Source organism: Phaseolus vulgaris, chromosome 8 (genome assembly GCF_051622355.1).
Source record: "Phaseolus vulgaris cultivar YP4 chromosome 8, ASM5162235v1, whole genome shotgun sequence".
In the NCBI taxonomy this organism is placed as follows: Eukaryota; Viridiplantae; Streptophyta; class Magnoliopsida; order Fabales; family Fabaceae; genus Phaseolus; species Phaseolus vulgaris.
This window is the reverse complement of record NC_143505.1, coordinates 58,690,232-58,712,758: the sequence shown is the minus strand read 5'-3', so window position 1 is coordinate 58,712,758 and position 22,527 is coordinate 58,690,232. Positions and strand designations below refer to the sequence as shown.

The window sequence follows — 22,527 nt, the reverse complement described above, 5'->3', positions numbered from 1 at the left end:
TAATTTGTATGAATATAGAATGGTTTAAAAATTCACTTTATTAGACCATTGAGTATTTATTTGTAGGGTTGGTCATAAAGAAGTAGTTGACATTGTCCTCCTCACTAACTTCTTGAATGTTACTGGCATGTGCCATTATGCTGTTGAAATGTCTCCCAATGTGAGAAGTTTAGGACACCCTCTCATCTGTCAAGTTTAACTCAAACCCAATAACTGTCCCAAGGAACCTACATATCATTATTATGTGGATATGCACGTATCACTTTTTCTTTGAATGATGAAATTTGGAAAAGTAAATTTGAGGATCAACTACACAGTTAAAAAAATGTTGCCAATTATGCTCAAGAACACTTTACATTAATTCTATTCTTTTTTTTTTCTTATATAGTGAAATTGTAGTTCTGATTTTCATTCCTTCCTAAAGAACTTTTGCATTTGGGAGATATTTGAAAGGAATACCATGCATGTGAGTAAGATACTTTCTCTAACTTTTACTTAATTGTCAATTTTAAATAAAGCATTTCTCCTTTTCATCTATCATTTTTAAAATTTTAAGGAAATATTTTTTTTTTCAATTATATATTTAATTTTAATTAATATGTCGAGAAAAAAGCTAGTTATTATGATCATAAATGAGAAAATAAAATAATATACAATGAAATAAGATGACTGAATGAAGTATATAATATATATCTCACTTAAAGTTACATTAGAAATAAAAATAAATAATTTTTTTTTCTGATTTAGGTGAAAAAAGTTGAAGGTCTTCTCTCCAAATGTATTACAAATCATTACAAGTAAAAAAATAAATGAAAACTTCTCTTCTATCATTTATACACTCAAATTTTGAATTCTAGGGCTAAACTTAAACAATATCCACTTTGATTTTAGTGGTATTGTTTTAACCTTTTATTTTAATAAACTTCGTTACAAATAATAAACTCTTTTAAATTTATTTGAACAATTTTTGTATTTTATCATGTATATAATAATTTTTTTTTCTTTTAAAATATTTGTCGTCGTCATGTTGGTTTTACACTTTTTATATTTTTGTGACTGCTGCGGTCTTACGTTTTTTACATTTTTGTGACCATCACATAGATTGATCTTATGTCTTTTAGCTTTTGCGACCACCACATAGGTCGATTTTACGTCTTTTGAGATCGTTGACGATGTCAATAATTGAACTAAATGATCAAGTTCTTCATTTGTCAATTAACAGTGTCAGGAATTAATTTGAATGATCAAATCCTTCATTTGTTAACGAGTAGTGTGAGGGATGAGACTGAAGCCCTTCATTTGTCGATTGACAGGAATTAGACCAAACAGTCAAACCCTTCATTTGTCGACCGATAGTGCCTGAAATTTTAAGTTGACGCTCTTCCGATCATCCATGAAGAGTTCATAGGTCTCGTGGGTTGTTCCTTATGGTAACAAATATTTTCTATAGAGTAGGAACGTAACCGTCTATTTCGGGTTGATTTGTTGTTTTTGATTTCTTATGATGTCATAGTTATTTTTGAAAATAACTATCTACTATTTTGTGAAGGTAGTGAGAAGTTTTACCTAACCTCAATGGACGACAATGTTCTCATCCGGAGAATATGAAGATCCTAAACCAAAGTCCTCTATCCATATTATATGTCATTTTTTCACTCCTTACTACAAGGCCCCATTTTTAGTCTCTATTCATTATTATTTATTATTAATTACAATTTTTTAATATAATTATTTATATTAAAATAATTTAAATATTATTAAAATTTACTTATTAAATAAATTTAGTTATTATATTTCAAAAGAGAGGTCAACGACCTATTAGAAATATTACTAAAATGAAGTTTTTAAGTGACAGGACCTTAACCATAAACCACTATAGTGAACTGAAAAAATTAAAAGTAATTTAATTAATTATAAAATATTTTTTTAAATGGATGTATCAAGTTAAATAATCGTCAAACTATATTGTGTTTAATGTATAATAAAAGATTAATTTTAAAAATAAGTAAATACAATCACCTTATATATATATATATATATAATGGGTTGTGTGAACTTGGTACTAGAGGTCATCTGACCACATAAAATTAATTAATGCATCAAGATAAAATATAATTGACAATTAAGACAATACTAATTTTAACAAAAATATATATTAAATATGATTCATAAATAAAGTAACTCGTTACAAACCCTATAAATATAAGTATGATTATACACTAATAATAATAAAGTACACTTTTTTGCAATATATTACTTAATCTAATACATAGTAATTACTTATAAACCTTTTGCTTCCTAATATGAAAAAGAAAACAAATGAGGAATATCGAGTGACGAGTAGCTATTATTCAACCGGTCACAGGTTGTTTAGGTCTTGTACAATTACCATATATATTAAAGATCAGTTAAATAATATATAAATTTTATAACTGTATATATAAATGTATATTAAAAAGATATAAAACAAAGAATTATATAAAGCACCCTTGAAGAATAGCTTTTCATATAGATAGGTAGGTAGATAGATAGATAGTGGTTGGTGTAATTTCTGAGGGGTCCCTGCTCCTCCTTACTTTAAAATTCATAGTTCATCTCATGAACCATTCAGTATTCCAGTGCTTCCAACACTGTTACACATAATACTGTACTAAGATGCAAATTAAATGCTTTTCTCACCTGTTCCACCTTATATACCTATCACTCTTTTTTTTTTCTCACTCCCATAATTATCCACTTTCATTATACCTTATTCAAACATTTTATAACTCAAGGAACAACTTTAATACCAACAAACTTAACTCATCCAAACAAAAAAGTAAAACAGGCCAAACCAAACCCGAGAATAACTGTTTATTACCATACAAACAACTCATGCTACTACATTCTACAACCGACTGCGTGTGGCCAAGGAACCCATACCCTGAGCCTCCTTCCTCAGTACGTGCTTCCGAATTTTACCCGTCGAAGTCTTCGGCAGCGCCTCCTTGAACACCACCGTCTTTGGCACCATGAAGTGCGGCAACCTCTCTCTGCAAAACTCCACCACCTCCTCTTCCGTCGGCAGCCGCTCCAACCGCTCATTCAGCTCCACAAACGCGCACGGTGTCTCCCCCCAGAATTCGTCCGGCCGCCCCACCACCGCCGCCTCTCTCACCTCCGGGTGTGCATACAAGACGGTCTCAACCTCCACGCTGCTCACGTTCTCTCCCCCACTTATTATTACGTCCTTCGACCTATCTTTTATCTCCAAATACCCATCCCCATGCACAACCCCTACGTCCCCCGTGTACAACCACCCATTTTCTCTCACGCAACTTCTCGTACCTTTCAAATCCTTCAGATAACCCATCATCACGCTCGCTCCTCGTACCACCACCTCCCCAGATGTAACGCCGTCGCGCTTCACGCTTACGCCGCTCGCCGGATCCACAACGTCCACCTCCGACACCGCCGCAGTTCTCACCCCCTGCCGCGCGCGTAGCCGTGCCCTCTCCCTCCCCGGAAGCCTATCCCACTCCCTCTTCCACGCGCACGACACCACCACCCCCAGCGTCTCCGTCATCCCGTAACCGTGGCTCACCACAAACCCTAATTCCTCCGCGCGAGCGAGCACCGCCGCCGGAGGCGGCGATCCTCCGGCGAGGACATGAACCGGACTTTTCAGCGGTTCTGTTCTCCTGAGCAGCATGTTGAGAACCACCGGCGCCGCGCACATGTGCGTCACGTTGTGAGACTCGATCAAACGGTAGATTATCGGTGCGTTGGTTTTACGCGTGCAGACGTTGGTGCCGCCAACCGCTGCAATCCCCCACGGGAAGCCCCACCCGTTGGCGTGGAATATCGGTAGGGTCCATAAGTAAACTGGTTGTTTCGGCACGCACCAGTCGATGAGAGAGTCGAGGGCCATAATGAACGTTGCTCGGTGGGAGTGGACCACGCCCTTGGGAGACGCCGTCGTGCCGGAAGTGTAGTTCAGGGTTATTGGGTCCCACTCGGACTTGGGCCGGGCCCATTGGAAGTTCGGGTCGCCTCTGCTCAAAAGGCTCTCGTAGGTGTCGATTGCGTGCGCCGCCGCGACAGCATCCGCATCCCCGTCCCCGTCGTCTGTGATGAGGATGAGGGAAGGACGCGGTGTGGTGTGGGGGAATTTGGAAAGAGCGGTGAGAATAAGAGAGAGCGAATGAGAGTGGACGAAGACAAGTTTTGATTCGCTATGACGCAGGAGCACGGAGAGCGCGTGGGGGTCGAGACGGAGGTTGAGATTGTTGAGAATGGCGCCAGACATGGGAACTGCAAACTGAAGTTCATACATTGAGGGAGTGTTGGGGGAGAGAACAGAGACGACTTGGCCACGTCCTAAGCCAAGAGAAGTGAGGGAAGAAGCCATTTGGAGGCATCTACGGTGGGTTTGTGACCAGGTGAAGGAAATGTGGTCGTAGAGGATGGAGTGAGTCTCCCCGTACACGATTGCTGCTCTTTCCAAGAAGGTGAGTGGCGTGAGAGGCACTGAGTTTGCAGGGTTTGGGGTTAGCTTATCCATGGATCAGTGGAAGGGAAGTGCAGTGAGTGTTGAAGAGGAAAGTGAAAGTGAAAGTGAATGATGGTTGTGTTATGTTAGGTTAGGTGATGTGGTGTTAAATAGTCAGTTAAAGAGAGTCTTAAAAAGTGTATTCCATGGCCATAATTCATGTCTGCCTTGAGAGCCTCTGTGTAGGTTTAGGAGCATTTATGCCCATGATAAATGATACCTAATGCTAAATACTAACTCACACTCCAAATAATATTTAGAGAAAGATGGAATGTTTAAAAGTAAGTAATGAGAATGTTAGTCATTAATAATGTGTATGAATGGTTTGTATTAAGAGAATGAATGAAATAGAAATAAAGAGGGAGGGATGTAGCAGTTGGGGACAGTATGGTAAGAGAGGGGTGAGGTGTAAGGATTTGGAAGTGAGGGAGAAAGTGTTTTTGGTTTTGATTGGGATTCATTGTGATATCTGTGGTGGCACATGTATATGGTGGTGTGGTGGGTGGACTTAAATTTAATGAAGATCGGCACAAGTAGTTGCTACTGATAAACCAATCACGTGCAGTGCAAAAACTGCCTGCATAATTCTGCTGTTTCTTCATTCCTAGATGTCGATTGGACTTTCCTCTTTTGCTCATATGGATCTCTACTTTTTCCCATCTAAATTAATGGATAAACCACAAAGTAAAAACGGAATATAATGCCCAGTTTAATGTATAATTATCGCTATAACAGTACCTACCAGATTAATGAGTTTGTGTAATCATTAGTTTTATGACAACAAACTCTTCAATGTTTACAAATCCATTCTGAATAAAAGAATCGCGTTTAAATGTAAACGCTGAAATTATTAACTCCAAATCTATTCCAAAAACATTAACTTACATTTCAAACCTTCCCCAAGTCTTCTCTTCTAGCAATGAAGTATGTCTTCTAATTACTTCATTTAATTTAACTAGAAGCAATGGTTTTTAGTCTAGTTGGTGTTTTTTTTTATCCAACTTCCTTCTTTTTATATTGAGGAATGTGTTGGAGTTTTTGAAAACTCTACTCAACTATTCTTCTTCTTGATGATGAAGTGTTTGATGAAAAAAATAATATGACTATGATGATCCTAAGCACAAACTAGTTTTCAAATATGTTTTTTTTTAAACAATTAATTTAAAATCTTACTACACTAAAAACGGTTTTTGTTTTCAAGAATTGGTTTTGTCTCCAAAAAAATCAGTTTTGTTTTTCACATTTTGTTTCAACTTCTAAAAATTAGTTTAGTTGCCACCTAGTTTTTTTTTTAAATACAATGTTTTTTTTCTAGCTTTAATCTGTTGTTTTTTTAATAGTATTAAAACTGTCTTAACAAAACTGTTATGCTTTGAATCCTATAAAAGAATGGTTGGTTTATAGTAAAAATCATCCCTTGAATATACATTTTGCTTAATGCACTCAAAGAGTTTTCTTTCTTTAACAGGTTCTTAAGAGAGTTTAGTTTTGGAAAGTTTTTTTCTGAAAACTTTTGAAGTTATTGTGATGTCACTTTCATATTGGCCAGTGATTACTTCTTCAAGGTGCTACAATTTGGAGTTCCAGTTTGAGTCTCCTAACTCTGCAAACAATGTGTGTTTATTCTATAATTCTTTTCTTTGTAAAGTTTTGATAGTGTGCTTCTAAGAAAGGATTTCTTGAAGCATAGGCTTGGTGAAATAGTTTTTTTTTTTTTTGTTTTGTTATGGAAGGGTTCAAGAATTTTTTTTCTATAATCTTGTGTAAAAAATTGTTGTGAATTAGTGAAATCCATCTTAGTATGAGATGAGATTGGATGTAACTCGGTTTTAACTAAACCCGTATAAAATTTTGTGTGTTTTTATGCTCTCATACTCACTATTTATAAAATCTGGAAAAACAATAAAACTAGTTTAAAATGGATCTGTTGTTTTACTAGAGTTCTTGCCTTTGTTGTTTTTTGTTAACAAAGTCATAAATGTTTAACTAGTTTTAAAACTGCAAAGTGTTTTGATATTTGATTTTTTCATGTTGTGAATCAAGTAATTAGCAAGTCATCAAAGATTAAAGAACTGCATTTGATACTTCTATTTTAAATATGAATACTCATACTTGTAAGTGTATGAGCATGGACTTTAAAACAAAATATTATTTGTCATTTCTAAAACTAATCAGTTGTTATTTTTTGTTGCACTCTGAATAAGAAATTCAATCCGTTTTTCTTTAAATAAATATGTTATTCCACTGTCAAGATTCCTTAAAGATTGAATTTGCAAAAATTATCCTAAGTACAATTCATCCCTTCTTGAACTTAGACTCCTATAAACTCAACATAATGTTCTCCCTCTTTCTCCTTGTATCGAGTCTTGTTTGTAGTTATATATTCTCAAATTGATTACAATTTCGCAAATCTAGTTAATTCTCACAATTGTCCCTAATCGAAAAGTAAAAAGATTTTTTTCATTATTTTTAGGGATCAACGACATGACCGTTTTCATCCTATGATGGCTTGGTTCATAACCTCATAGCCCCAGCCTCATACATAAATAAATGAAACACATCCTAAAGATTGGTATTGAAACTAACTCATTCAAGACAACATAAGTCAATAAAACTAATAAGCTTAAAAGTCAATTGGTTATTAGATGCATCTTGAAGCTAACCTACATGTTCAAACTCAACCTATGACCTCACAACCCTCCCCCTCAAGCATAAACTAATTAAAAGTCATTATTATTAAGCTTGACAACATATCCGTAAAATAAAATAAAAAAGTGCATAACATACTAAAAGAATTATATGTACCCACAATAAAATTTAGTAGAAAACGAAAGAAATATGTAACTAAATAAAAATTTACTTAAGAATTACTGACGTTAAAAATGTTGTAAGTTACTTGAGCATAGATAAATCTTTAATAAATCTTTAATCAATGTTGTCTCATAGAAAATAAGACTTTTGGATATTATATATATGTAGGTAATTTACCTACTATCTAACATTCATGGAAAATTTACCCACCTCCCGTATATAGCTACTTATCCATTACAATCCATATAAATTATCTACTAATTAACATTTCAAGGTAAATTTTCTACTACCAAAAATCTATAAGTAAGTATTTATGCAAAGAATTTATATAAATTACTAACAAATACATTCACAAATAATATTACCCACACATATACCAATCAATTGTTATATTATATATAGTTCTAAACTTGCCGATAAATAAAATATATAGTTCTAAACTAATTTCCATAGCTAAACTAGTTTGTAAATCCTACACAAATTAACTTTCCATTCTATCAATATTTTTATTAATTTCTATTATATAATGCAATGCACCATTTAAACATAATTCAAATTTAAGTCAAACATTCAGATATAATCCACTTCAATATTATCCAATCATATATAATCTAAATTAATTTCAAATTACACCTATAATATCCATTGCACCCTGTATTTGTATTCAAGCATATTAGAAAACCTATACATGCATTTAAACATATAAAAAAAATTATACATATTTTATTGGTATCTTAGCATCTATAATACTCACCACAACGTTTAAACATAATCCACTACAATATTATTCAATCAGAAAACAAAATCCAAAATCATTTGTATCGTTTTATATTTACAAAAGTAAATTACTGTGTTTTAAGAAAGAAAACAAATAGTTATAAAAATTTATTTAACCAACATTAGAGGTCTAGTATTTTAGCTTATGCAATAAAAAAATAAATGTTTAGTTTTGTATTAAAAAATTATAAAATAAATAAATCGTGTTAAATATATAGATAGATTATAATTACAATTTTATATATATAAATTGTTTTTTTATATGATTACTTTCACATTTTAAAAAACTCATATGACATGTTTGTCCATAGTTCTGTCATTATCAACTATTCTTGATTAATTGATGTTTCGGTCTTGCTGAATTTTCATTTTTATTCACTTTAGAATTAAATTTCAGTTCAAATTGTTCAACCTTTTATTATGTGTTGTTGTTCAAGTAAGTGTTTTCATTTTCATATTATAATAATATCACTTATACTTTTATGTTTCTATCAATCTTTCAATTTTATTTAAGATATTATCTTTCTCTTATTAGCAATTAAGTGGTATTAAATATTTTAAAACACGTAACTATATTTCAAACACTCACGACAACAATCAGACAAATTCGGATAATCATTTAGGTGAATTTTTAATAAAATTATATATTGAACTTCTTTATATTTTATACAATGGAATAATTTTTTGTTATGTAATTATAATTGTTAAAGCGATAGTTATTTATTTATGTTTATATTAGTTATCAACATTTTAAAATTATTGGATGGACAAAATAGTTTGCTGACACATAAAATCCGCTATGAAACGATTGATTGGGCCAAGCATTGTTGACCCAACGACATCCCGAATTGGGCCAAATACAGGGCGATGTTAAGAAGACTGCTTCTTCCTGCACCTCCATTACTTCTCCAGTCACTCCCATACTAAAACCGACTTTACCATTATACCCTTTAGTAAAAAATATTAAAAAATTAAAATCTAATTTAATTTTTACTTTAACCTAAATTATAACTCTTCACACTCACACTCTTTCACTCTGCAGCATTCACTCACAGGGACGCCTACCTCTAAAGCTTTTCTTCAAATCTCTCCTCAAAACATTATACTCCATCATTCTTCACAACTCTCCTCTTCATCCATCACAAAGTTAGTAGTTTTGATAGTTTGAATTTGGTGGAAGTGTTTTAAACGGAATAGTTTAATTTGGTATTTTTTTTAATTAGGTTTCAATTACGTAATTCTAATTTTAGTTTGTTAAATAGGTTCCAAATTACGTAATTCGATTAAGTTATAGATTTTGTGATCTGGTAGTTTTAGTTTTATGGAATCTAATGATGCATAATAACAACAATACAAAACAATTTAAAAAAGGGAATTTTTATTTACAATAATTGTGTTGGAAGACCATTTTTATCCAACATAAATAATTCTTTTCACTATTGTTCAAGATCTCACTAATCAATTCATATAAGTAAATTTCTATTTTCACATGCTAAAAAAGTAATAACTTTTAAAGTTAATTTATTACAGTTAAATAAAGTGTAACAAGTATTTTTCTTTTATTTTAAAATAATAAATATATATAATAATTAAATTTATAGTACAATAAAAACATTAAATAATTAATAAAATAAATTTAATATTTTGTTAATATAAATATTAAATAAATAAAATAAAAAATAATTATATTTTAATAATTTATTTTAAAATCGATGCCTAAAGATCACCTACGAGTGATAAAGGACTTGAAAGGCTAGACTCTTAGAGGTTGATCTCCCTACAAACAATAGACATTTATAGCTTGACTACTTATGTTTGACACCTCCTATTAGAATGGTCAACTCCCAAACTCGAGTTGAGTTGGCGAAGAAGTTTATAAAAAAAATAAAAAAAATTAAGTTGTGACTAATCAATTTATGGTTATGGATAAAAAAACATTAGAGTACTAATTTTCATAAATTGAATTTAAGGCTTAAAATCGTATATTAGTTGAGAGACTACTCAATTTTCTACTTATTTAATTTTTTAATTGTTGAAGTTGAGAAGTCAACCTTTTAATACTACAATACATTTAGGTTGAAGATTTTATATATTAATTGAAAGTGTTAGGTTAAATAACACCAAAACTGAATTTAAAAATCTAAAAATTAAAATACTACTATATGCCTTTAAGGTGAATACTTTTTATAATTAGAATAAGGAAGATCACGATACAGTTTTGAGATGACTAATGTGATGTTCAACTAACATACTATATTCACTCATAATACTAAAGATGATGATAATATTAATAAATAATTGTTGATACATTACTATGAATATAAACATAATTAAAAATAAATATTTTATAAGTTATCCTTATACAAAAAGAACTTTTAACTCTAAGATAATATTTTATGCAGAAGTATAAACAAATTACAATATTTTTCTTTGCACATAATACAATAATTGTTAGTGATTACTGTGAAATTATCATAAATACCCAAAAAAAAAACGTACACATATAAAAAAAAAACTAAGAGTAAAAAACTTGTAATGAACTTAATAATATGAATGGCTAACTTTGTTTTCAATTGATCCAAACATGTCATCTTATCCCTTCTTCATTTAATGTGGCATGGAGGAGACAATTATTTTTCCCTTAATATGATTTTCTCAGCCATCAATTTTTCCTCCCATAACTAACAAAAAGTGGAGGCATCATTATTCTTTTATATTTTTTTTACATTTATTCTCTTGTAATCAATTATGTATTATTAGGGGTGGCAAAGCGGGTCAGCCCGTCCCGCGCTTGACCCGTCCCGCAAAGTTATCGTGGACTAGAATTCCCAACCCACCCCGCATAAGAGCTGGTCCGCCGGTTTGCGGGCCAGCCCACATTTTTTTTTTAATTTCTTTTTTTTTTTAATTTTGTTCTTAAAAAATTGTTAAATTAAATCTATATATTTGTTACTATCAAACCTAAATTAATTTTTCTTCCTTTCCAAACATAGTCAAACATCAAAACATTAAACATTAAGATAAATATCAAATATCACTATTTTTCCACTTCCAAAACATTAAAAATACCTAATTCCAAAACATTAAACATAACCATTATTGACATTCTTTCATTTCAATAACATTGGATGTCACCTTAGAAAAACTTTCATCCATTTTCTTTTTTCTTGCGGGTTAGCAGGCCAGCCCGCCTCGTCCCGCTGCTGGCTCGCGCGGGCCGCGGACTAATGTGGGTTAACGGGTTGAAAAGGTCAGCCTGCCCCGCATTTTTTACCAGCAGGCCGCGACACGACCCGCTTTGCCATCCCTATGCATTACTATAATTAGCTAAGTTTAAAATAAATTTAAAATTTACTTCCAAGATGTATAAGAACAAAATTGTATAAGTGTCTCTAGATATCTTTGTTAATACCATATTTATCTCAACAAATTAATCCAAAATTATTATTGAACTCCTTCAAAACTCAATGCATAGTAAGTGAGGATTTAAATTGTCTCACAATAGAATATAGTACCTTTCTCCTAACAATTTAAAAAAGTATTATATAAAGATGTGTTTATATAAATTCAAATTGAATATACTAATAAGAACAAATTGCATACATGAGAAGCTATTCATTGCTTTACTCATTCATGTGATCATAAATGATGCCATGCCAAATTGTCATTTTTTTAATGTCATTAATAAGTCTAGTAGATCATGTGTATGTCGTCAATTTCAATGACAACTTCAATTAAAAAAAATTAAATTGATTAAGTTTGTAAACAAAGTTGTCAGAGCTATGGTTACATTTACTGTTTTTTAAATTTTATAGTGACCACTTGCACATTTAATTATTTTTTGTTGGAATTCTCCATTTACATAGTTTTAGGTTTAAATTACAGCATTCTTGTCATTTCATCTGATTCTATATTTAATTACATTTAAACAACTTAACTAAGCCAAGATAAGGATCTGAAAATTAAAGTGATTGCTGCTATATGTACATGAGGATAAGAGTTCAACTATGCTTAATTCCTGATGTGGGACTCTTGATAATTTGATAGATAAATATATATTTGAAAACAAGTAGCATGATGAGCTACAGTACAAAACAGAGGTTGGGAAAACCTTTACCATGGTAATGTCAACTCAAGCTTATCACAAATGGTTAAAGCGAAACGCAAGGAAAAGATGAAAAAGGAAAGGTTGATAATGACATTAGTTTCGGACGGAAGCTCATGCACTGTTCAGATTCTACTTTGCGTGAAGGAACCCATCTCCTTCGCAATCTGTCTCAGGACAAACTTCTGGATCTTCCCTGTGGATGTCTTCGGAAGTTCATCCTTGAAAACCACCGTCTTCGGAACCATATAATGCGGCATCTTTTCCCTGCAGTACTTTATTATGTCATCCTCACTGGGTTTCTCTTTCTCTTTCAACCCCGTCTTCAAGCTCACGAACGCGCACGGTGTCTCTCCCCAATACTCGTGCGGTCGCGCCACCACCGCAGCCTCCGCCACCGCCGGGTGCCCGTACAAAATCGATTCCACCTCCACGCTGCTCAGGTTCTCGCCGCCGCTGATGATCACATCCTTTGACCTGTCCTTAATTTCCAAATACCCGTCCTCATGCATCACTCCGACATCCCCCGTGTAGAACCACCCGTTTTTCAAACAACTCGCGGTTCCTTCGGGGTCTTTAAGGTATCCCAACATCAAGCTCCCTCCTCTCATCACAACCTCCCCGACGCTCACCCCGTCGCGCTTCACGCTCTCCCCGGTCGGACCCACCACGTCAATCTCCGCCATCCCCACCGTCCTCACTCCCTGCCTCGCCTTCAGCCGCGCCCGCTCCGCCGCCGGCAGCCGGTTCCACTTCTCCTTCCACGCGCACGACACCACCAGCCCCCCGGTTTCGGTCAGTCCGTATCCGTGGCTCACCACAAACCCCAGCGCCTCCGTCCGGTGGAGCACCGCCGCTGGCGGCGGTGCTCCCGCGGTCAGTATATGAACCGGTTTCTCCAAAGGTTTGTTGTCCGGGGAGTTTGTCAACATGCTGAGCACCACCGGCGCGCCGCACATGTGTGTCACGTGATGTCGTTTTATGTGAGAGTAAATAATCTCAGCATCGAACTTGCGGACGCAGATGTTGGTGCCGCCCAAGGCAGCGATTCCCCACGGGAGGCTCCAGCCGTTAGCGTGGAATATCGGGAGCGTCCATAGATAATTGGGGCGCTTGGAAACTGCCCAGTCGATAAGCGTGTCGACGGAGACTATAAAGATTCCTCTGTGGGAGTGAACAACGCCTTTCGGAGACGACGTCGTTCCCGACGTGTAGTTAAGTATCATCGGGTCCCACTCCGATTTGGGCCGGACCCACTCAAAGTTCGGATCGCCCTTGCTCACTAGGCCCTCGTATGTGTCAACGAAATCACCGGTGCTTGAGACGTTTGCGTTTTCGACACTCTCGTCGGCGATGAGAACCAGGAGAGGGCGTTGAGTGTGGTGTTTAGGGAAGAGGGACACGGCTTCGAGGACGAGGTCGCGGGAGGCGCAGTCGACGAAGACGAGCGTGGAGTTCGCATGGCGTAGGATGACAGAGATTGTGCGGGCGTCGAGGCGGAGGTTGATGTTGTTGAGAATAGCGCCGGCAAAGGGGATGGAAAACTGGAGCTCGTACATGGCCGGGATGTTGGGAGCGACGACGGAGACGACGCTGCCGCGGCGGATTCCTAGGGAGGAGATGGCGGAGGCGAGCTGGATGCATCGGCGGCGCGTTTGGTCCCAGGTGAAGGTTGTGTGGTTGTAGACAACGGAAGGGACGTCGCCGTAAACGGTGGCGGCTCTGTCCAAGAAACCTAGTGGTGTGAGAGGAGAAGTGTTAGCAGCGCTTGGTTTGAGCTGATCCATTTGTTAGTCAACGGATGAAGCTTGTGATGTGTAGGAGAACACACTCTTACCTTGAGGTGTGCCAAAAGTGGTTGGTGATAAACCCGTGTTCACGTTATATTCACAACTCAACAAAATAATATTTTAATTTAAAATGATATTTAATTATAAAAAAAAGGTTGTCAAGTGAGTTTTGTTATTATTTACACTGCCAAAGATTTTTTTTTGGAGAAAAATACAGGACAATGATACTTAATATCATTTATATTGATGTAAGATCTAAAGAATTATTATTTTATTATAATATAAAAATAAAAACGTTTTTGTAGGATAGATATATTTTTTTTAAATGTTTCTTTGCCATTCTTTAAAAAAATTACCTTTACTTAATAACCCACTTTAATTATATAATAATATATATTTAAATTAAAAATAAAATAAATATTATTGTGTCTGTCGATTTTTAGGTCTAGGATTTAGGCTGGGAACGACTAATAGTCTGGGGTGACGGTCAACTTCATAATCAAAAAGTCATTAATAATCATCATAAGTAAAACGGATTATTCAATGAGCCTTAAATGATGAACAAATATTTATGAAACTATGAATAACAATTATATGACTAATCTAAATGACTTGTAACGGTCCACTCATAAGATACTACTTGGTTAATCTATAAATATCTATTATCGAGTAAGTACAATTTATATTATCTCATGCTCTTAAATCATACGATTAATAACTTATAATCTTTGTACTTTTAGTTACTTAAGCATCAGAGAGTCATTTTCAAGTGGACTTCCCCTTTTTTTTACGAGAGACTAACTGAAAGCTCATATGAGAAAAATTCGATTTTTACCGAATTACACTTCTAAACTCGTATCCGGTAGAAACAATTATTATTCAAAATTTACTTAACAAACCACTTTAATAATATAATAATATATATTTAAATTAAAAATAAAATTAAAATAAATATTATTATTCATAAATGTTAAAAGGGTGTTATAGGACCATCATTCTATTTTTAATGTATTTGAACAAGAAAGAAAGAGATGTTTGGAGAAGAAAAGAAGTTGATGAGAAAAAGAAATGACTTTAGACAGACATTCTTATGAGTAATGAATAAAAATACAAAATTTACTATTCAATTGTTAATATAATAGGTTGATAATCATTCAAAGATAAAGTTTAATAAATTTACTGTTCTATAAACATTCCTTCATATCTCATCAAAGTAAAATTATTCTCTCTTTTAAATCTACAATTGACATAGTCAAACTCAAAGATTCAACTTCAACAACAACTAAACTTAATCAAACTTGTCTAATTTAAATATCATCTTTTAGTATTACATCTTAAGATTATGTATTTGGAGCCATATTTAAAGATTTTCTTTACCTTCTAAGGAATACAACACTAATACATAATAATGAGTAATCAAAGTGAAAAATATTAAATGACAAATACACACAAAAAAAATTCTTTTGAAGTGTTATAAAATAATTTTGCATTTAATAATTGTGGACAACTTCCTTCAATCGAACAGTTTCCGAAATAGTTTATTTTGAAAGCGATTCGGAAACTTTCAAAACTGCATTTGTTGGGAGTAATGACGTCAAATCGTACACTAGAATATTGCATATTAAACAAACGTTATTAACATTTTTGTTAGTTGTATATTTAAAGTAAATTAAACTAAAAGCTACTAAAAAATAAATTATACCAACTCTTCTTCGTATTATAGTTCTACACGTATCTCTCACTAAACCTGGACCCTTACACACGTCACGTGCACTTCCCTCATATCACACTCTGGCTCTGTCCAATCAACATGACAAGCCAGAATTTTTTTTATAAATGTTAAATAAATCAATTATATTGTAATAAATTTATCATATAATATTTGGAAAATTATGAATCGAATTCAATAATAAGATAAAAGTGGAATAAATTATAAATTTATTAATTTTATTCGCTTATATATAAAGTTAAGGGTGTGAGATGATGAACCGAATTAGATTATATGATGAAATGATTTAATGTTATAATGAAAAAAATCTCATTTATTTTTTATAAAGAAAAAAAAACGTTAATTATAGAGATTAACTGTATATATAAGATTGTATTAATTTGATAATATGATTCAAAACAAGATCATATATAAGAATAAGAGGAAAATATTATCTTATATAAAAAAATTAAATAAAAAAATTAAAACCTGATAAAGGTAACAAACAAATTAAAACTAAACTAAGACAATAATAATTCACGAAAGTTCATATATTTTATGTTATACTCGTTATATTTTAGAAGTATGATATCTGATTTTATTGAAATCAATTCATAAAGCTTTATATGGGTTAAGCATTTAAATAAAAAATAAATAAATATAGAAACGACGTTACTAATTTTTATTTTCTTAATCACCAATCTTGTGATCGTTTTCTGATTGACGATAATGTTTTAAATTATTTATAGTTTAAATAATTATAGATTATTACACAAAGAGAATAAGACAGTGTCTGATAAAGTTTATTTTATGAATATATAGACAATAAAATTTATGAATATGAAAAAACATGAAACACAGTGATCACAAGAAGAATATAGTTATGAGTAAAGATTGATCGATCAATGATACTTCAAATTTTCCAATTCACTTTAACTCGAATTTTATATTGATATTATATGCGTTATTTTTTAATTTAAATTATCAGGATTATTTATTTATTCATTACTACTACTATTTTTATTATAATAGATTTAATCAGAATTTTCTTAATTAATTTTAACAAAGTTTTTTTAATTGATATCCGTTATAGTTAGTTTTTTTGTGTTTTTTTTTTCAATGACTCCAATGTTTATTAAAATCGAATCTTCTGAATTTCTGAGCCAAAAATACCCAACAATAACTTTAGAAATAAGTTTGAACACTACATTACTTAGACTAATAGGCCTAAACCATCAATATCCAAAAGTGTATGAAAACTCAGCCTAGTCAATGTTTTATACAATATTCACAAATAAATTAGTATTTTTTAAACAGTTTGTAATCTAATAAAGTAAAGAAATAGTACTAATATCTTTTGATTGAAAATTTAATTATTTATAATAGTTTAAAATAGTACGAAAAACTATAGAGGTAAAATTTAAAAATAATTTATGCTCAAATGTGGGGTAGACAGGGAGAATTGTGTGTAAAATCAATTTGTCAATATTTTTATAATGCTCAATACTAAGTTTGCTATATTCATAAAATATTAATATTTTTTTTAAGTTTTTTGAATAATTTAAAATCAAACCCATGGAAGATTAATAACTTGATCGAAACTGTAGCCATTTAATTTATAAACTTTAAAACTTTATAAAATATTATAAAAGCAAAAGCTTATTAAAAATAAACGACGGTCAAATACTTTTGTTCAAAACGAGAGAAAACAACAATATCCCTACCATAAAATCTATAAAAAATAGAATTTAAAAAATAATAATATCATTACCATTACCACAAAAATAAAAAAGACAATTGATTATTTTATAAAGATTTAAGTATAATTATTTCTACCATTAAAATCTTAAAATATTTTTTTATAAAAGTAGGATAACATGTAAGAATGGACTGACGGAAAGTTTTGCTACGTTATCTTTAAGGAATCTCAACAGATAGGTATGTGACCAGAAAGATCTAAAATAATTAATGTGTCAAAAATAATTTAAAAATTACTTTATTTTAATCATAATTTCGACAATTTTAGTCATGTCAAATAATTATCTAAATTGCAAATGTTTGTGATAGTCCAAATGTTAGAAAAGTTGTTTTGAAATAATCTATAAATCAACGTCCAAATAGCTAATACATTTAAATTGTTGAAAACACTAAAATCCTAATATTTTTATTTAAAGTATGAAATATTATCATAACGTGCAAATAAAACATATTAAATAGTGTAATTTTTATCTATCTATCTATATTTTCATAATTAAATAAAAAGTTTATCAAATTAACTTGAATCCAATAGACTTAATTAAAAAAATCCTAGTTATCCTTATCACCATATCAGGAAGTCTAATTCTTATTACCCAAATTGATAAATCATATTAGATATGTAATTATTGAAATAGTTGTTAGAGACTTAAAAAAAAATTATTTCAATAAAAATATAATTGTATCGATCGGTACCAACCGAGTCAATCTTAATCTTAGTGACCAACTGTGTCAAAACAATACTTCAAGGCACTTAATGACAACAACGACAATTATGAAAGTTCTTTAGGAGTTATATTTATGTTCCAGATTATGCGGATAATATCTATGAGAAATCAACCAAATACTGATTAACTGAAAGATATTAAAGATATTCTTCAAATATATCTCCCTATAAATCAAGGATCACACTACACATCAGTGAATAATTGATATTCAACCCATCACTACAAAAACCCATAATTGAACACTATAAATAAATTTTTTTATAGAAGTATAAGGTACGCTTTAATTAGTTTTACAAATGTACCATTTACCAATAATACTTACTCGATTATTGTTGGAATGTCTTTTTCAAGTCAACTCAACCAAACACTAACCATCAAACGAGAATACTTTTCAAGTGAGGAGATAACTCACATGTCACCAACTATATATGACAAATTTAAGATAATATATATACCCCGTATACATTCTATAACAATGTTTCCCAAGGTTGAGAAGTCTAGTGAAGAATGATTCTTTCATCGGAAGTCCAGACAAGATAAGAAATTTTAGTTTTTGTTAAATTAAATTTAAAGATTACTTTTTAATATAATATCAATTTATTTTAATAAAAGTTATTAAATTTATTGTGTCTTTGGCATCATAACTGGGCAGGAAGGGGTAGTTAAAGATAGAAATAAATTACCCTAGAACATGCTTCACTTGGCTTATGTTGCTTTTGTTTTCACTTATTACGGAAACCCGTGTGACTTTTCCTTAAATTTATTCGTATACTGTTCCATTTTGCAGCAAAATAATAAAATAATCTAGCTGAAGAAATGTTTGTACTTTCCTTTCATTTTAGTTTATTCCAACAAACCTTAAGTAGAGTTCCAGCTAACTAGAATACATTAGATTCATTAATAGGAAAGTAAATTGAGTATTTTTGTAAGGTCTCTTTCTTCTTCGATTCTATTAATTTATTTTGAAACTAAAATATTAAAAAACCTAATTTTAGAACTAAAAATTACCCCGAACAGAAAACTACAATTTGTTATAGTTTTTAAAACTACGAACTTATACATTAAAACCATACAAAAAAACAAGGAAAGATAATCTGGGTCTGAATCATATTGCACAGACTTAACTATTGTCACGTCAAGTTATTTAGATAACAGAAGTCTAGCTATTGGGGAAATCCAGTGTTTTATGATATATTAACAAGGTCGCCAGAAAGTTTTTGCAGGTAACCTAATAATGACAGATTGGTTTGTGAAGAACATGTCACATAAATATAAACTGCAGAAATAAAAACAGCACACGTTGAAGGGAGTTGAATGTAACTTCACATGTATACCAGTAACCATTAACAACATTAAACAAGCTTAGCATTCCATATACCAGTTTTTCCAAACAGCGCTAATCTTTCTTGGCAGTCTCAGTTGAGTTCTCTGATACATCCAAGCCAGGTGTTATAAGCCTTTCCACTGGAACTTTCAACACATCACGGCGTACTCCAACATCAGACATCAACCTACCAACACAGTACATGCCAAAACCAACCAGTGCCAAACCACTAAAACTGGTGGTCATAAAACGAAGCGGTGTGGAAACTACAGTACTAGCAGCAGCGAAGTAAGATGCCAATTGCCCACTGCGACCAACACTGATGCTTGTGGACACAAGCAGACCTGTTTTGCAGTAAATTGCAAAGTCTTCACAGTTATTCTTAAAAAGATTGTAGCCACCAAACCCATTTTCGAGAAGAAATGAAGATCGATGAAGGACATCTTCAGTTGGATCAGATGGAGCAAGAGTGCAGGTACCTCCTCGAGCTTTGGCTAGAAAAAATGCAGGTGATACCCCATACTCAAAGATGTATAGATTACCACCAGAAAGAAAACAATCCAAACAGGAAGAGAGGACACCGTTGGCTCTAGTTTGGTCACCACATATTGGGCATGGATTGTCAGACGAATGAGCGGGAGATGAACTAAAAAGGAAATTGTCCAACACAGTTCCTGTTCCTATTTCTTGACCCGCTCCTCTGGTAAAGTGGATCACCATTCCATTGCCAACATATATTCCTGGTATTTTGCATGAAAGCAATTGGCAAAAGCAAGATGAAAATTTCAATACCATACACAAACAAACAGAAATTGCAGGTCCTAAGCTCAATTCAAGTTGAAGTATCCAAAACTCAAAATAGAAAAAGGTTAAACATACAACAGGATCAATTGCATTGACATCTTACTAATCTGACCTAAATGCTTATTAATCTTAGAATTCTTGTGACTGGTATCTTTTCAGCCCAAGTTTCTTTTACTACCCCGCAAAAAAGAATAGCACATTTACACATAAAAAAGAAGGTGAGGACACACAGCCTATAACTTCTCACCCCCACCTATCATTCCTTTTACAAAATATTAAGCAGCCTAGCAAAGCATTCAACCTCTACATTATATGTCCTCATTGACATCTAATTTATCCCTTAATCTCAGTAGTTACATAACTCATTCAGTTAGAAGTGTTTATTTCCAAATTAATAAAACACCAGATTCAATGTTATCTTACATAATTAGCAAAAGAAAGTTCATCTTTTAACTTATTTCATATGTCAAGTTGTAGAAGTTACATATTTCCATTGTATTTAGGGACCACACCACAATAAAACTACAAAGATTGAGAAGATTCACCCACAACTGACCACAGGAATGAACATGTTACACAGTTCACCAAAGTACATAAAAGAATTGTACAATTGATCATAAAAAACTAATAGTTATAACTTTCAGTTTTGAATGTACAACGTACAGTTAGAACATATAAGTTCAAATACCAATTGTAAGCCACATTAAGTGTGGCCCCTAGAAGAAAACTAAGACATTCAACAAATAATTTCATAAGTGATAACTTTCTAAATATTGAGACACAGCTAGTATTCCCGATCAGAACAGTGATAAGTGCCATCAATGACGTGTAATTCCATAAGAACAAATCTAGAAAACATCCCTTAGCCATACAACCCCATTCATGTGCTTCTGTAAACAGAATGGTTAAAACTTCGGCTGTCAAAACCGAAGGGTTTAAATCATAGGCTCCCAAATCATACTCACCCATGAATAATTGAACACAAGATTGCCAGTAATTTGGCAGTTGGCCTTCAATAAAAGACAAAACTACAAGAGCTACAGTACAACCCCACTTCATCACCAACCAACAGAAGGCAAGAACCGAGGGAAATTTAAAGGTTCAAAGACACATCATCACTGTTACCTTACCCCTTTATATCTCTCATGGTTTAATTTACGGTCAATTTTGTTTGATGCAGGAACATCGCTTGTGAATAGTAAAGCTACTAAGCTTAATAACCAAAAAAGAACTAGGGTGATAGCCCTTCAGCATTCTGGATTATATATTACCAATGCCAACCCAGCAAAAGACACTCCGAATCTACAATTCACACGGTAAACTAAACAACCCCCAACTCACATCCCATAGAGATTCCCAATGCAACACAGAACAATAAAAACGAACAATTCCAACCAACCCTAACAAACCCAAAAGAAAATAAATATAAATCGGGGCTCGAAGTTGACGACAGCAAGCAAAGGAAAACAATCTAAAAGGGAAAACATGAAAAATCTGAAAACCTCTTTGACGTATAAGAAAAGACAGTGATATGGGCGAAAGTATAAGCCGAAAAAGATAAAAAATTTGAAAAAAAAAATGAGAAAAAAAAGGGATTACGAAGAGACCGTGGTGGGCATAGACGTAGGCTTGCCTCCAAGAGTAAATGTGATCACCGGGCTTCAGTTGTTGACGGTCAATCATACTGGAAAGCACTCCCATATTCCTTTCTCTCAATCAAACCCAGAGGAGATGCTCGGAACACAATCCTCTCAGATTGTCCCTGTTCCAACTTCTTCTACCTTAGCTTCTAAGCTACTTTTCTCAAATATAACCTTACACAACAAAATTTTAAATATATTTCCAAAATTTCTTTTTATATTTTTTCAATTATAATATTTAATAATTTGTGTGTGTAATATAAAAATTCGTGTAATCTTTCCATCTCTTATCCATGTAATATACAAATTTCCAACGTTTGAATTATGAAATCTTGAATATAGTTCATATGGCATTAGGTTGGTGGAAAAGTTTGTGCAAATTTTCAGTATTGGTTGGAAAATTTTTTGCCCATTTCCTTATAGAACTGTGAACAATTTCTTAGCCTTAGAGATAGTCTCAGCTCAGATGTAACATAATCTCTACTTATACAATTTTTACTTAAATTAAATGATTTATAATTGTTCCATTGAGATTCTTCTTAAAATAGGAAAAT

General features: G+C 32.6%; 3 protein-coding genes across 4 annotated transcripts; all 3 read right to left on the bottom strand.

Annotated features, from left to right (window-relative positions):
* Positions 1-2,451: 2,451 nt before the first annotated feature.
* On the bottom strand, positions 2,452-5,074 carry LOC137826180 (2-methylpropanoate--CoA ligase CCL4). The gene has a single exon (XM_068632057.2). The coding sequence runs from the start codon at positions 4,541-4,543 to the stop codon at positions 2,888-2,890; it is 1,656 nt and encodes a 551-aa protein (XP_068488158.1). The 5' UTR covers positions 4,544-5,074; the 3' UTR covers positions 2,452-2,887.
* Positions 5,075-12,158: 7,084 nt separating this feature from the next.
* On the bottom strand, positions 12,159-14,334 carry LOC137825613 (2-methylpropanoate--CoA ligase CCL4). The gene has a single exon (XM_068631323.2). It carries the CDS (start codon positions 14,009-14,011, stop codon positions 12,350-12,352), a length of 1,662 nt encoding a protein of 553 aa, XP_068487424.1. The 5' UTR covers positions 14,012-14,334; the 3' UTR covers positions 12,159-12,349.
* A 5,037-nt stretch (positions 14,335-19,371) lies between these two features.
* Positions 19,372-22,426, bottom strand: LOC137825612 (NC domain-containing protein-like protein). Of its 2 annotated transcripts, none has more exons than XM_068631322.1 (2): positions 21,941-22,426; positions 19,372-20,269 (listed from the first exon to the last, which is right to left on the bottom strand). In XM_068631322.1, exons 1-2 carry the CDS (start codon positions 22,032-22,034, stop codon positions 19,602-19,604), a joined length of 762 nt encoding a protein of 253 aa, XP_068487423.1. In that variant the 5' UTR covers positions 22,035-22,426; the 3' UTR covers positions 19,372-19,601. The 2 variants fall into 2 exon arrangements, with proteins under 2 accessions (XP_068487423.1, XP_090149607.1); XM_090293481.1 differs by lacking the exon at positions 21,941-22,426 and adding an exon at positions 21,299-21,818.
* Positions 22,427-22,527: the final 101 nt, after the last annotated feature.

Coding starts and splice junctions, on each gene's coding strand:
- LOC137826180 (XM_068632057.2), bottom strand. CDS start 4,543: ATGGATAAGCTAACCCCAAACCCTGCAAACTCAGTGCCTCTCACGCCA.
- LOC137825613 (XM_068631323.2), bottom strand. CDS start 14,011: ATGGATCAGCTCAAACCAAGCGCTGCTAACACTTCTCCTCTCACACCA.
- LOC137825612 (XM_068631322.1), bottom strand. CDS start 22,034: ATGGGAGTGCTTTCCAGTATGATTGACCGTCAACAACTGAAGCCCGGT. Junction 20,270..21,940: donor CTACGTCTATGCCCACCACG/GTCTCTTCGTAA, acceptor GCAAAATACCAG/GAATATATGTTGGCAATGGA.